Consider the following 14951-nt stretch of genomic DNA (forward strand, 5'->3'; position numbering starts at 1 on the left):
CAATGCAGGCGTGGGAAGCTCTGGAGCTGCGTCGTGGACAGGCTGGACGTGAGGTCTCGGTAGGCATCCAGGTGGAGAGGTGAGGAGGCAGATGGGGCAGAGCCCCATGCTCAGGGGCAGCCTGGGCTGAGTATAGAGGATCATGAGAGCACATGGGCTGGGGACAGAGATCGTGGGAAGTGACCAGCACAGAGCCGGTCTGGGTGACCACTTAGCCAATGTGAGTTCCTCTGTTTCTTCAGTCCGTCATAGGTAGTGGCACCTGGGAGGCCATCAGCTCAGAAAGCCCTGTGAAATCGCCGAGATTTGCCGTTCTGGACCTGGAGAAAAAGAAGTCGTATGTCTTCAGAGTGCGAGCAATGAACCAGTATGGCCTGAGCGATCCCTCGGAGCCCAGCGAGCCCATCGCCTTGCGGGGCCAGCCAGGTACCCTCCTGATGCCGGGGGTTGGGGAGGAGGCAGGCCAGGCCAGACTCAGGACCTGAAGCTGCAGGGACAAAGCCCTGCCCACTTCCCTGTCCCTGCTCCCTTCTACCCATCATGAAGCTGAAAAGCAATTTGACCTCAGGCCTGGGGAGTTTTCAGACATCAGAAATCAATTTCTCTGGGCAGGAGGCTCATGGAGGGAGAGAGCCTTCTGCCTTTTTCCAGATCAGCAACGTGTGGGTTACAGAGTGCAGCTGGGTCCCGCACAGCAGCTGTGCGAGCAAGTGGTCCCTCCGTTCCACAGGTCTCTGGCCTGCCCCTAGATCCTGCAGCTCACTCCCAAGCAGCCCCCTGCTCCCTGTCTGGTGGGGGTTGAGCTGTCCCACCTGAGCCCTAGCTTACCAGGCAGGACACCGCTCATCTGCAGCATAACGGGAGACCTGGGAGAGTCATTTCCAAGCTGCATACCTTGCTGTCCTCAACTGGCAAACCCATTGTTCTAAAGGGCCTCATTACTGCTCCCACCTCTGGCTCCTTCCTGAGTCTCCCAATTGCAACTCCATCCTGACCCCAGCTTCCCAAGGCTCCCACCTCTGAGGCCTCTGGATTCTGAGGTTCTTTACCCTCTCATCAGATTCCCTGTAGCTGCCATCACAACCAGCCCTTTAAGGAACCTTGCTACAGTGCCACCTATGCAAGAAAAGCCTGGTTTGCTGAAGATCCCACTTGGGGAAGATTTCAAAGTTCTAGATTTGTTCTGCTTCAATAATTTAGAGGGGAAAAAATATACACACATGCACGCACACACACACACACACACACATACACACACGGCACATATAAACAAGTTGGTGAGCAAGTGGTGTTTTTCTTTAATTCTAGTTAACATTTGGATTTGATTTGGGGCCTGGCCAGTGGGCAGTTTGTCTTCAGATGTGGGCAGTCTCTGGACCATAAACCAGATTTAAATTGTACCAGGCAAGGCTCTGGTATAATTCAGAAAGGAAGGGAGGGCAGGGCTAGAGGTGAAGCCTTCAAACAGGTGAGGGGTGAAGACCTGGGATAGGCAGGACCCTTAGGAATAAGAAGAGAGGAGAAAAAATCGGGCAAGTCAAGGAACAGAAGCTTGGAGGAGTCCAACGTTTGGGGGCCAAAAGAAAATAGAGAACCACCAAAGGATGTGTAAGGAGTTTAGAAATAAAAACAGAACTAGGAAGATCATGTACCTGCCATCGATCAGTCCATCCATGCATCCGCCCATCAGTCCATCTATCCATCCATCTATCCATCCATCTATCCATTTATTCATCCATGTATCCACCTGTCCATCCATCCATCCATCTGTCCATCCATCCATCTATCCATCCATCCATGCATCCATTTATTCATCCATGAATCCACCTGTCCATCCATCCATCCATTCATCCATCCATCTATCCATCCATCCATCCATCCATCCATCCATCCATCCATCCATCCATTTATTCATCCATGTATCCACCTGTCCATGCATCCATCCATCCATCCATCCATCCATCCATCCATCCATCCATCCATCCATTCATCCAACCAACCATCCATCCATCCATTCATTCAACCAACCATCCATCTATCCATTTAACAAGTTACAGCAGCCCCTATCTCAAAGAGCTTAGTTTCAGGGAGCCATGAAAATCAGTAGAGAAATTTCAAGGAAAGAAAACTGAGATTAAAGATAAGGACTGAGGAAGCTTGTCAGATTTGGTGACTTTTGAGTGAGAGAGTGTGTGTGTGTAAGGATGAATGAGTATGCTTTTGTGCTTTAGTGAGGAAGCAGAGATGCTCAGAGGTAAGGGGAGAGAGGACTTTTAGGATACACTTCTGGGCCTAGGGAAGAGTTCCCAAAGCCCCCAGCAGGTCAGGAATTCATGCACCTTGATTGCTGTGGGAGCTCCTTCTGGCCTCTCCCCATGCTCCTCCCCTTCCCCAGCCTGTCAGAGCCACGTAACTCAGCCTTCTCCTTCAGCCCATGTTTCTATTTTTTAGCTACCCTCCCTCCTCCAGCTCAAGTTCAAGCTTTCCGAGACACACAGACCTCTGTCTCCCTGACATGGGATCCCGTGAAAGACCCGGAGCTCCTGGGTTATTACATCTACTCCCGGGAGGTGGGGTCATCTGAGTGGCAAACAGTTAACAACAAACCCATCCAAGGCACCAGGTACGTCTGCCCACCCGTATCAGTCTGTTCTCACACTGCTATAAAGACATACCTGAGACTGGGTAATTTCTTTCATAAAGAAAAGAGGTTTAATCAGCTCACAGTTCTGTGAGCTCTACAGGCTTCTGTTTCTGGGGAGGCCTCAGGACACTTATGATTATGGCAGAAGGCGAGGGGGAAGGAAGCATGTCTTACATGGCGGGAGCAGGAGACGGAGAAAGAGCAAAGCAGGAAGTGCTACACACTTCCAAACAAGCAGATCTCATGAGAACTTGCTCCCTATCTTGAGAACAGCAAACCAGACATCCGCCCCCATGATCCAGTCTCCTCCCACGAGGTCCCTCCCCCAACACTGGGGATTACAATTCAACATGAGATTTGAATGGGGGTACAGAGCCAAACCAGGTCACCCCCCTTCCTGCACCAGGCATCCTTGAAAGGGGGCCATAATGTTAATGAAGCCCAGCATTTCACAGTATTTAACCTGTGCCAGGTACTGTTCTGGCATTTTTCATATGTGAGGTCATCTAGTTCTACCTGCAAGCCTAAACATGTAGGACTATTATTTTTATTATTTTACAGATGAAGAAACTGAGGCATGGAGAGGTTACATAACTTGCCAAAGCCCCTGTAGCTTAGTAAGTGGCAGGACTGGGACTTGAACCCAGATGGTCTTTCTCAACAAACCTTGTTGAGAATGTGCTATTTGCAGGACTCCATGGATAGAGATGACCATGCCTTTGTCTCATCCCTCCAGGAGCTTAAAGCCAGAGAGAGGTGGGGAGGGCAGAGCAATGGAGAGCTTTGGAGCCAGGGAGGCCTGAGTCCAGGCTCCACACCACCCCTCACCCTTTCTGTATCAGTCAGGGTTCTCTAGAGGGACGGACTAGTAGGATAGATGTATATAGGAAAGGTAGTTTATTAAGGAGTATTGACTCACACAATCACAAGGTAAAGTCATACAACCGGCTGTTTGCAAGCTGAGGAGCAAGGAAGCCAGTCCGAGTCTCAAAACCTCAAAAGTAGGGAGGCCACAGTGCAGCCTTCAGTTTGTGGCCGAAGGCCTGAGAGCTCCTGGCAAACCACTGGTGTAAGTCCGAGTCCAAAAGCTAAAGAACTTGGAGTCCAATTTTCAAGGGCAGGAAGCATCCAACATGGAAGAAAGATGAAGGCCTGGCCGAGAGGAGCTCCCTTCAAAACAAGATTTGCTCTGGGAGAATGTTGATAGGTGAAGAGAGAGAAAGAGGCCCACAGTTGGGTCTTATCAAGAAGGGACAGGATGCGAAGGACATTTTTCTCTAAGCCAGAGCATCCTTGTGTGTCTCTGGATGACAACTCTCTTTGAGGGCTCTGAAAGGACTCCGTGTTTTTGCATCACAGCATTAGTGCAGGTATTAACAGCCACATGTTCTTTTTCGAAGACAAAGCCCAATGTCTTGAAGATGTACCATGTGGCACTGGGTCCGGGGTTGGCTGCCTTTGCTTTAAATTAGAACCTTTCCTAGTGTATTTGCATTTTAAGGGTGGATCTGGAAAAGCAAACATCCTTTAAAGCCCTTAGGTCTACCCCCTCCACGGTGTCATCTCAGGCATTGCCGTGGGATCGAGGGCAATATTTTTAGGAAGAATTGACCTGGAACCTTCAAATTCTACCACACTGGTGACCACTTATTCCACAAAGTTGTTCTAGAAAGTTTGGGAATGTCTCCAGGCTATTTGTACATCCATGAAAGCTGCACATTTCTCTCCCAGGTTTACAGTTCCCGGGCTGAGGACGGGGAAGGAGTACGAGTTTTGTGTCAGGTCAGTCAGCGAGGCTGGGGTAGGTGAGAGCTCAGCCGCCACCGAGCCCATCAGGGTCAAGCAGGCTCTGGGTGAGTCCAAGGGCGGGCCCAGCCTGCAAACCTCCCTGGGCTGGGCGGGAAGCTGGTGTTCATAGACCACATCCTGGAGGGCCCAGTCCTGGTGGCCAGTGGCACATACGCCCTCTGAAGGGAACTGGAGCTGGGCCTGGCTGCCCTTTCCTTTGGGATGGAAGTAACCATGGCCTGAGGCCATGGGATGAGGCCTGAGCAGGTCTAGGGGGTGGGGAAGCCTCAGACCCAGAAACCTGAGGCTCCGATGCCCTCCCGAGGCACAGATACTGCTGGCTCAGGGAAAAACTCCTGGAGGAGGGCGGGCACCAACTAGGGGAGGCTCATCGGCTCCCTCAGGCCCCACTGCCCAATCCAGCCACCCCTAGGGAGCAGCTGTCCTCACCTCCTTACCTCCCTGTAGCTACCCCGTCTGCCCCATATGGCTTTGCCCTCCTGAACTGCGGGAAGAATGAAATGGTCATTGGGTGGAAACCCCCCAAGCGTCGTGGAGGTGGCAAGATCCTGGGCTACTTCCTGGACCAGCATGACTCGGAAGAGCTGGACTGGCATGCGGTCAATCTGCAGCCCATCCCCACCCGGGTCTGCAAGGTAAGGCTGGAAGGTGGCCCCAGCCTGTGTCATGACTTGTTTAGCAGCGACCAGAGGGCACTGCTTGAGTCTTGGAGTCTGACAGAGTCTGACAGACGTCTCAAGTTCTCCTGCCTCAGCCATCGAGATCATTTTCCAGTGCAGACCCACCTTGAACAGAACTGTTGAGAGCCGCCAAGCTTGAGCTGGGATTGCTTGAGCTCAGGAGTTCAGGAGTTCAGGAGTTCGAGACCAGTCTGCAACATGTTCAAACCCCTGTCTCGACAAAAAATACAAAAATTAGCTGAGTGTGGTGGCACGCACCTGTAGTCCTGGCTACTCGAGAGGCTCACACGGGAGGACTGCATGAGCCCAGAAGGTTGAGGCTGCAGTGAGCCATGTTCATGCCACTGCACTCCAGCCTGGGTGACAAAGTGAGACCATGTCTCAAAAAATAAAAATGAAAGCAAAGCCCCCACAGACCGCCTGCTCTGAGTCGCTCCCCGACCACTGCTCCTGTTCCCCATCTCTCCCCCAGCCTCAGCCTCACAGTTTGTGTTTCTGCTCTTCAAGGTCAGTGACCTTCATGAAGGCCACTTCTATGAGTTCCGTGCCCGGGCTGCCAACTGGGCAGGTGTTGGTGAGCTGTCGGCACCCAGCAGCCTGTTTGAGTGCAAAGAGTGGACAATGCCCCAGCCAGGTGAGAGGCCTGCAGCCCTGAAGTCCAGTGCCTGCCCTTCCCTCCTTCCCCAAACCTACCCAATGAGATGAAGGCCACCGCACTCCTCTGTGCATTCAGGCTTGTGCTGTTTGTCCTGCATCCCAGGCCCCTGGCCCTTCCGCAAGCCCACTCTATAATTCCTGACACAAATGGAGTCCTAAGCCTGTCTTAAAGGACCCCTGACCTGGGCCATCAACTGGCCCTGTACCCCCAGCACAAACTATTTCCCAACTCCAGACCCTGCCTACTTCTGGCCATAAACCAATCTCCAGCCCCAAAGGTGCACTGCTGGGGTGAGCAACTAGTCCTGGTTTGCCTGACAGTTTACTACTGAAAATCCCATGTCCCAGGAACCCTCTTAGTCTTGGACAAATGGACAGTTGGCCACCCTAGCCACTGCTCCCTTAACCCTGTAAGCCTTCTCACAAATGAGCCCCTCACCTCCCACCGAAGAAGGAGAATCACACCCTTCCATCATTTTGTTCAGCTCAGTTCTGTTTTCTACACAAAACCTTTACCTGAGTGGCAGATAACTAAAACGTATGATGCTTTCGACAACCACAATTATAAACAACTAATATTTATTGGGCACTTACTAGGTACCAATCACTTTTCATAAATTATCTCACTAATGCTCACAAAAGCACTATATTACAAGAACTATTATTATCCCCATTTTACAGACGAGGGGACAGGAACAAAGAGGTTAAGTATCTCACCCAGAGTCCCCATATCTGGAAAAGGTGGAGTTTCGACATGAACCCCAGAGGTCTGACTCTAGAAGTTACACCATTGGCCCCGACACTAAACACTGAAGCACTTTAGAAGCACTGTCTGGGATGGGGATGGGGAAGGTCAGGGAAGCTACCGGGAGGAGGGGAGGCTGAGCGCATTTTGAAAAGTTAACCCTGTTTCAGGCCCAGAGCCAGGCTTTGTCATGATGCCAAGGTTGGTCCAGGCTTGGCGACACCCGGAGCAGGCCCCTCCTGGCTTGACTGTAACTGATGGATTGACAAACTTGTTGACTGACGGCTGGGCTTGCTGCCTACCTGGCTGGCTGCCTGGCTGCCCAACTCACGCATCTCTGCCCATCTCTCATTTGTCACAGGCCCCCCGTACGATGTACGGGCGTCTGAGGTGCGGGCCACATCCCTGGTGCTGCAGTGGGAACCCCCACTGTATACAGGGGCTGGGCCTGTCACAGGCTATCACGTCAGTTTCCAGGAGGAAGGCTCTGAGCAGTGGAAGCCGGTCACCCCAGGCCCCATCTCTGGCACCCACCTGAGGGTAAGTTCTTATGCCTTCATCTTCTGACTGGCCCTGAGCCTTCCCAGCCACTACAGCATCAGAGCTGGAATGACCTCCAGACATCACTGCCCTCACTTAATGGCAGCAGAGGACCAGAGAGGAAGAGCGATTTACCTAGGGTCACTCAGCAAGTTGGAGGTAGGTCTGGCTGGCTGGTGCCCATATCCTGCTCCGTGCTAGGCAGGCGCCTCCCTAAAGACTCACTTGCTATCAGCCAGGTGTATCAGCATTTGCACATGCAATACCCCTTGACCCAGGAACTCTGCTTCTGGGATTGAATTATAGAGAGGTAATCAGGCAAACGTGGAAAGATCTAAGGACAAGGATGCTTCCTGTAGCCTTGTTTATAACGGCCCAAGCTGGAAACAACTTAAACGTCCATTAGTAAGGGTGTTGCTTAAGTTAATCACAGTGTACCTTAAAAGTAGAATCCTGTGCCAGGCAGTATAAAGAATAAGGCCGTTAAAGGAACAAGACAGTATAAAGAATGGAGATGGGCAGGGCATGGTGGCTCATTCCTTTAATCTCAGCACTCTGAGGAGACCGAGGTGGGAGGATTGCTCAAGCCCAGGAGTTCGAGACCAGCCTGGGAAACATGGAGAAACTTCATCTCTAGAGAAAAAAAAAAAAAAAATAGCCCGGTGTGGTGGTAAACACTGTAGTCCCAGCTACTCGGGAGGCTGAAGTGGGAGGATCACCTGAGCTCAGAGAGGTCCAGGCTGCAGGGAGCCATGATCATACCACTGCACTCCAGCCTGGGGGACAGAGCAAGACCCTGTCTCAAAAAAAAAGAATGAGGTGGACCTATGTGCATGTATTGACACAAAAAGATATCCATCCTATGTGGCTAAGAAAAACAAAGCAGAATACAGAGTAGGATATTTATATGTGAATAGCATATAATATATATAACATGTTATATATAATATAGATAAATAAACGTGTATGCAGATACATGTTCCTTAATTTAAATGAGAAACAAACTCTAGAGTCTTTGGCTAAATGAGAAGTCTAGCAGAATCACTAGTTTTGTTCTGGAGTGGTGGTGGTTTTAACTTCCACACGTGCAGGAGGTAAGGAAATCACAAAGTCTTCTCCTGGCCTAACCAAGACAACTCACAAATACTTAGACATGTCAGGAAACAAAGATGTCACTTGAAGCATTATTAACAGACACAAACTACTACCTTAGACAACCAATCAGAGTTAGACTTCCAGGTGACTGAAGGCCACTTTCACAGGCCATAGCGTCTACACCTAAGGCCAATGTGTCTCAGGGCCTCCTTTATTTGAGGAATATTTGTAGGAATGTGACGTGGATTAGTTTCCATTTTCCGCAGCCCTAGGGAAAGGGGAAGTATTTCTCCGGTCCATTTTCCCGGGTGCTTTTCCCCAGCAGGCAGGAGGAGGATGTGCAGTTTTCAAGCCCATTCATCAACATTTCATTAGGGAGCACCCAGAGGAAAGAAGGCAGGCTCAAGAAGCCCATAGCAATGGCAAAGAATAAGATACTAAGAAATAGGATACGGTGCATGTCCTGTTTCTACATGGATTATGTCCTTGTAAAAGTCTAAAAAGATTTTGGCTGGGCGCGGCAGGTCTCATGCCTGTAATCCCAGCACTGTAGGAGGCCGAGACAGGCAGATCTCCTGAGGTCAGGAGTTCGAGACCAGCCTGGCCAACATAGTGAAACCTCATTTCTACCAAAAAAAAATACAAAAATTAGCCACGTGCGGTGGCACATGCCTGTAATCCCAGCTACACAGAAGGCTGAGGCAGGAGAATCACTTGAACCTGGGAGGCGGAGGTTGCAGTGAGCCGAGATCGCACCACTGCACTCCCTGCCACAGAGCAAGATTCCATCTCAAAAAAAAAAAAAAAAAAATCTCTACAAAGACTTTTACCAAGTGGTTCATTCTGGTCATCTCTGGAGGAGGGCCTGCCAGGGCTGCTTTAGTCCTTCATTTCATATTGTGCTTTATCACTTAAAATGTTTCCCAACAAGTGTGTATTGCTTTTATAATCGGAAAAAATTAAAATACCTTCATTTTACAAAAAAATGAAATTAGGGCCACCTCAGACAGAATCAGGGAAGATGAGCCTCAGCCAGGGGACTCTGCTGAGACCTCGAGGTCTTCACCTATATGAGTGGCTCACCCCCTCCGCATGTAGGTTGGCCCAGGCTGGGGCAGGACAGCCTAGGTGATCTGGCACCGGCTTCTGCACATGGACAGTTGGCCACCATTCGGTCAGTCAGCCACTGGCTAAACATTGCTTCATACCTGCTTTAATGCCAGGCCTGGACCAATTCCTAGGCATGGGAAGCTAAATAAGTCACAGTTGTTGGGTAGCAGGCAATAAGAATACTGTGTGATAAATGCTGCAATTGAGGAGGTCTCAGGAATTCTGGACGCTCAATGGAGAAGGTGAGAGGTGCTTCCTGGAATCCATGCATCTGCCGAAAGCAAGTGATGAAGCATAGGCTGCAGTGGAGCGAGCCAGGAGGGAGGCGGGACGGCATTCCAGGCAGCACGCTCAGCAAGGGCAAAGGCAGGGAGGTGTGAAATGGCGTGATGGATGTGGGGATACTGAGAGAGTGTGGAGTGAAGGGGACAGATGGAGGGGCAAGAGGACAACAGGCTAAGGCCAGGTTAGGAAGACTATAGGTACTCGACCTTGAAATTAGAACCTGACCCTGAAGGCCACTAAAAGATGTACACATCATCAGATCGGCAGAGGGAAAGATAGACTGGGGGAGAAGAGTCCCAGGGCAGAAACGCCCTTTAGCAAACTGTTGGACTACCCCAGGTGAGGAGAAACAAAGCCTCAATCACGACCGTGGATGGGACCTGGAGGAAAGTGGCCACATTTAAGAAACATTAGGGAGGCCAGGTGCGGTGGCTCACACCTGTAATCACAGCACTTTCGGCGGCCGAGGCGGGTGGATCACCTGAGGTCAGGAATTCAAGACAAGCCTGGCCAAAATGGTGAAACCCCATCTCTGCTAAAAATACAAAAATCAGCTGGGCATGGTGGCAGGCGCCTGTAGTACCAGCTACTCGGGAGGCTGAGGCAGGAGAATCGCTTGAACCAGAGAAGCAGAGGTTGCAGTGGGCAGAGATTGTGCCACTGCACTCCAGCCTGGGCAACAAGAGTGAAACTCTGTCTCAAAAAAAAAAAAGAAAAAAGAAACATTAGGGAAACAAAACAGATGGAACCTAGTGATTGGTGGAGAGGACCCAAGAAAAGGATGGCAAAGACAATCCCCGGGTGTTGAACGGCCATCTTTGTCACATGGAAAGATGAAGGACACAAGAAGGGAGAGGGTTTTCTTGTTGAGAGTGGCTCCCTGCACCCCGGGGCCCGGGTTTCAGGAAAAGTCACTGCTGTCCTCAGTGCTGGCTCTTGCCCTCTGCCTCCAGGTTTCCGACTTGCAGCCAGGAAAGAGTTATGTGTTCCAGGTACAGGCTGTGAATTCAGCTGGTTTGGGGCAACCGTCCATGCCCACCGATCCCGTGCTCCTGGAGGACAAGCCAGGTAGGGGTGGCCGGAGAGGCCAGAGCTCTGCCACTGGGCTACGCCATCGGGGACGGGTGGAGTTCAAGGGAAGTTAGAAGAAGCCTGATGCTGTGCTAGGCCCTCACACTTCTCTGGCCCTCCAGTAAGCCACTGAGGGAGGGGTCATCATCCCACATTGGCACTGATTTTATTATAGCTCAGAGAAGATCAACCAGGTCACACGCTAGTATATGACAGAATCACTCACCTCACCCAACTATATAAAGCACGTTCTCTTTTCTCCTTCCATTCTTTTAATTATTCATTCATTTAACAAATATTTCGTGATGTGCACATTGCACTGCGAATACAGGAGTGAATGAGAGAGTAAGATCCCTGCTCTAATGTAGGGGTGGGGGGAGCAGAAGACAGTAAACAAGTAAACTATTGCATGAGGAAAGCGATTTAAGACAAGAGATATGTGCTTTATTATAAAAGAAATAAAACAGGGTGATAGGATGGGGCAAGGTTGCTTAGCTAGGGCAGTCAAGGAGGGCCTCTCTGAAGAGGTGACATTTGAGGTGAGAAGGAGCCAGATCATGCAGGGCCTTGGCAGCCACAGCAAGGAGTCAAGTTTATTATTAAGTGCAACAGGCAGGCCCTGGAGGTTTAAGCAGGGGAGGGGTGTGACCTGGTTTATTATGCATAAACATCTGCTGCCCTCTGTTGGATCTTGCCCTCAGGTGCCCATGAGATCGAGGTTGGTGTGGATGAAGAGGGCTTTATCTATTTGGCTTTCGAAGCCCCTGAAGCCCCTGACTCCTCAGAGTTCCAATGGTCCAAAGACTACAAGGGCCCACTGGACCCCCAGAGGGTCAAGATCGAGGATAAAGTTAACAAGTAAGTGAGGCGAGAGGAGAAACAACTGCTCAACGGGACCCAAATACTGTCAGAGGAGCTGGCAGAGGCTCCTGGCTGAGACCGCAGGGCAGGACCCATGCATGATGGTTGAAAGACGCTGCTCAGTCTTTCACCGAGGACGCTGACTGCCACCTTAGTGAGAAGAGTGGAGGGTGCATTTAAGGGGCTGCAATGGTGCTATTTTTTTCTTTTTTTTTTTTTTTTTTTTTTTGAGACAGGGTCTTTCCCTTGTTGCCCAGGCTGTGCAATGGCGTGATCTCGGCTCACTGCAGCCTTGACCTCCCAAGCTCAAGCGATCCTTCCGCCTCAGCCTGCTGAGTAGCTTGGCACATGTCACCGTGCCCAGCTAATTTTTGTATTTTTTGTAGAGATGGGGTCTCACTATGTTGTCTAGGCTGGTCTCTAACTCCTGAGCTCAACCAATCCTCCCCACTCAGCTTCCCAAAGTGCTGGGATTACAGGCGCGAGCCACCGCGCTCAGCCAATGGCGTTGTTCTTTTGGAGATTCCTTCTCTGTAGGGAATTGTATGTGCCTCTAACTCAGTACCTTCAAGGAGACCTTCAAAGAGGACTTGGTTTCCAGCCTGGCTGCCAGGGACTTGCACTTGCAAGTTCTCTGTACTCAGGTTCCTCATCTATAGCATGCAGAGTTGGACTAGATGACCACAAGGGCCCCTGTCACATGCCCCCATGTGTCATCCTCCCCCAGTGGCTCATGGCCTCAGCTCTGTCCAGAAGGCATAAAGCCTACACCTCAAGCCCTGGAGGATGTCAGGGTGGTATGGCCAGTACAGACCCAGTGCCAGAGAGCCCAGATAATGGCACCATTGAAGGTGTCAGGCCAGAGGGGACCCTAAGGAGGTAGCATGAGGCAGCTGCCTGTGCTTCCTGACTTGGCCAGGGTCTGCTTGGGGTACAGGCTCACCAGAAGCAACCCGGACTCCCTGGCTCCCAGGCCTCTAGTGCACAGGACCAAGGAGCTCCTCCCAGAGTCTCCACTCTCCTTTCTCTGCCAGGTCCAAGGTCATCCTGAAAGAACCTGGCCTCGAGGATTTGGGCACCTACTCAGTCATAGCCACTGATGCCGATGAAGACATCTCCGCAAGCCACACGCTGACCGAGGAAGGTAATGCACCTGCCACCTCCCCAGAGAGAGAGTCCCAAACACAAATGCTCACAGAGGTCAGCAAGAAGCAACCAAAATGAGTAAAGTGGCAATTTCCACAGAGAAGTAGGCCCTCACCCACCCATTCTGGATATTACATCAGTGAACTCAACAGACAAAAATCCCTACCCAGTGAAATTTACATTTTTCTGGTCTTTTATTTTCCCACTTTTTTATTTTATTTATTTATTCATTAATTTTTTTTTTTTTTGAGACAGTCTCGATCCGTTGCCCAGGCTGGAATGCAGCGGCACGATCTCGGCTCACTGCACCTCCACCTCCCAGGTTCAAGCAATTCTCTTGCCTGAGCCTCCCAAGTAGCTGGGTCTACAGGTGCCTGCCACCACACTGGCTAATTTTTTGTATTTTTAGTAGAGATGGGGTTTCACCGTATTAGCCAGGATGGTCTCAATCTCCTGACCTCGTGATCCGCCCACCTCAGCCTCCCAAAGTGTTGGGATTACAGGCGTAAGCCACTGCGCCCAGCCTGTTTTCCCACTTTTGGTAAAAGCAAAGGTACTAGAATTATTTTTGTTTCCTTCTGTAGCCCCAAAAAACAACAGTGCAAGTGTGATGATAAATTGCAAACAGCAGTTGGTCTGAGAAGTGGGGTGACAATAGGGAGTGTTGGGGACTGCGGGTAACCAGAGAGTGAATACCACATCTAAAGGACCATCCATATTTGATAAATTAATCTGAACCAAAGCCTGTGCTCACAACAGATGAGACACTCTGCTACCTCCGTAGCAACCAGGACAGCCCTTGCCCATTGTCTAGATCAAGTCTCACCTCCCTAGAGGAGCACCTACCACGTACCTGGTTCTGCATACTTCATTAGTCCACTGCAGTGCTCATGGCACATGAGGCCTTTTGATTTTGTTAAGAAACAGAAGCCAGAGAGACCCAGGTTCCAGTTCCAGTTCCATAATTTGCTGACTGATTTTGGACAAGTCATGCCACCTTCCTGGGCCTCAGTTTCCTCACCCGTAAAGAGGGATTATAATCCCTGGCTGCCCCCACCTGAAACAGTATTGTTATGCAGATACAATCAGATGATTCCATGCAAACTAAAGCCATCCACAAAAATGAAGGTTTTATTTTTTGGTTTTGTTTGCCGTGTGCTTGCCATGAATCTAGACTCATAGTGTTAAGAATTCTGGGGCTGACTAGGGAAAATGAGGCATGGGCTCTGCCCCTGCCAATTAATCCACACAGTCCATATTGACTGAGCACCTACTGTGTACAAAACATTCACGTAGATTCAGAGCTCGCCTTAGCAGGAAAAGCAACACAAAGAAGCAGTCAGCAGGCCAGGCGCAGTGGCTCAAGCCTATAATCACAGCACTTTGGGAGGCTGAGGCGGGCAGATCACCTGAAGTCAGGAGTTCAAGACCAGCCTGGTCAACATGGTGAAACCCTGTCTCTACTAAAAATACAAAAATTAGCTGGGCGTGGAGGCACATTCCTGTAATCCTAGCTACTTGGGAGGCTGAGGCAGGAGAATCGCTTGAACCCTGGAGGCGGAGGTTGCAGTGAGCTGAGATCGCACCATTGCACTCCAGCCTGGGCAACAAGAGTGAAACTCTATCTCAAAAAAAAGAAAAAAAAAAAAAAGAAGAAGAAGAACAGTCAGCAAATGAGACAGCATTCTAGAACAGTCTGAGACTTCTCGCTGCAGTGCTCGGTGTGTGGTCTAGACCCAGGGATACTAAGATAGCATATGACGGGGTGAGCAATGAGGTCCTGGCACCAGTGGTCCTAGAGTGACCAGAGGTAGACAGTAATACTCAGCCCACAGCACTGCAGAGGACTAATGAAGTATACAGAACCAGGTACGTGGTAGGTGCTCCTCTAGGGAGGTGAGACTTGATCTAGGCCTTGAAGGACAGGGAGAAGATGCAATCTCAGGGTGGCCAGCAGCAGCCCCAGCATCACGCTCAGTGCCCCAGGGCAAAGACCCACAGTACTCATCACAGCCCCTATGGAGCCAAGGAATCCCAAGGTGGGGGGAGGTGTCTCTTGGAACCTTGATCCAGCACAGGATCCTAGGACGGCTCCTGTGGGCTCCCCCACCCCCGGCCAGGATATTTCATTCTCTCTGGTTTCTTCCTCACTACCCCCTATCCCAGAGCTGGAGAAGCTGAAGAAGCTGAGTCATGAGATCAGAAACCCAGGTAAGCAAGCAGTCCAAGCTGCCAGCCTTGTGCAGCTCCCACTGGGCCCATTGGCATGTTCTGAGCAGAGCAGTCAGGCTAAGGACCAGGAAACAAC

At 50.6% G+C, this 14951-nt stretch overlaps 1 protein-coding gene and 1 long non-coding RNA gene across 2 annotated transcripts in view; one reads left to right on the forward strand and one right to left on the reverse strand.

Annotated features, from left to right (window-relative positions):
* The window catches only part of MYOM3 (myomesin 3), a 56300-nt gene that overhangs the window by 25083 nt on the left and 16266 nt on the right, over positions 1-14951 (forward strand). Inside the window, exons 15-24 of the mRNA XM_055260930.1 lie at positions 243-426; positions 2452-2623; positions 4376-4497; positions 4901-5088; positions 5641-5767; positions 6897-7075; positions 10519-10633; positions 11338-11494; positions 12532-12641; positions 14810-14854. Of these exons, the coding sequence (XP_055116905.1) occupies positions 243-426; positions 2452-2623; positions 4376-4497; positions 4901-5088; positions 5641-5767; positions 6897-7075; positions 10519-10633; positions 11338-11494; positions 12532-12641; positions 14810-14854 (1399 nt within the window). The remainder of the gene's footprint in view (positions 1-242; positions 427-2451; positions 2624-4375; positions 4498-4900; positions 5089-5640; positions 5768-6896; positions 7076-10518; positions 10634-11337; positions 11495-12531; positions 12642-14809; positions 14855-14951) is intronic.
* The window catches only part of LOC129471876 (uncharacterized), a 90990-nt gene continuing 76267 nt past the window's right edge, over positions 229-14951 (reverse strand). Inside the window, exon 5 of the long non-coding RNA XR_008653782.2 lies at positions 229-320. This is a non-coding gene — a long non-coding RNA (uncharacterized lncRNA). The remainder of the gene's footprint in view (positions 321-14951) is intronic.

The sequence above is a fragment of the Symphalangus syndactylus genome, chromosome 22 (genome assembly GCF_028878055.3).
Source record: "Symphalangus syndactylus isolate Jambi chromosome 22, NHGRI_mSymSyn1-v2.1_pri, whole genome shotgun sequence".
In the NCBI taxonomy this organism is placed as follows: domain Eukaryota; kingdom Metazoa; phylum Chordata; class Mammalia; order Primates; family Hylobatidae; genus Symphalangus; species Symphalangus syndactylus.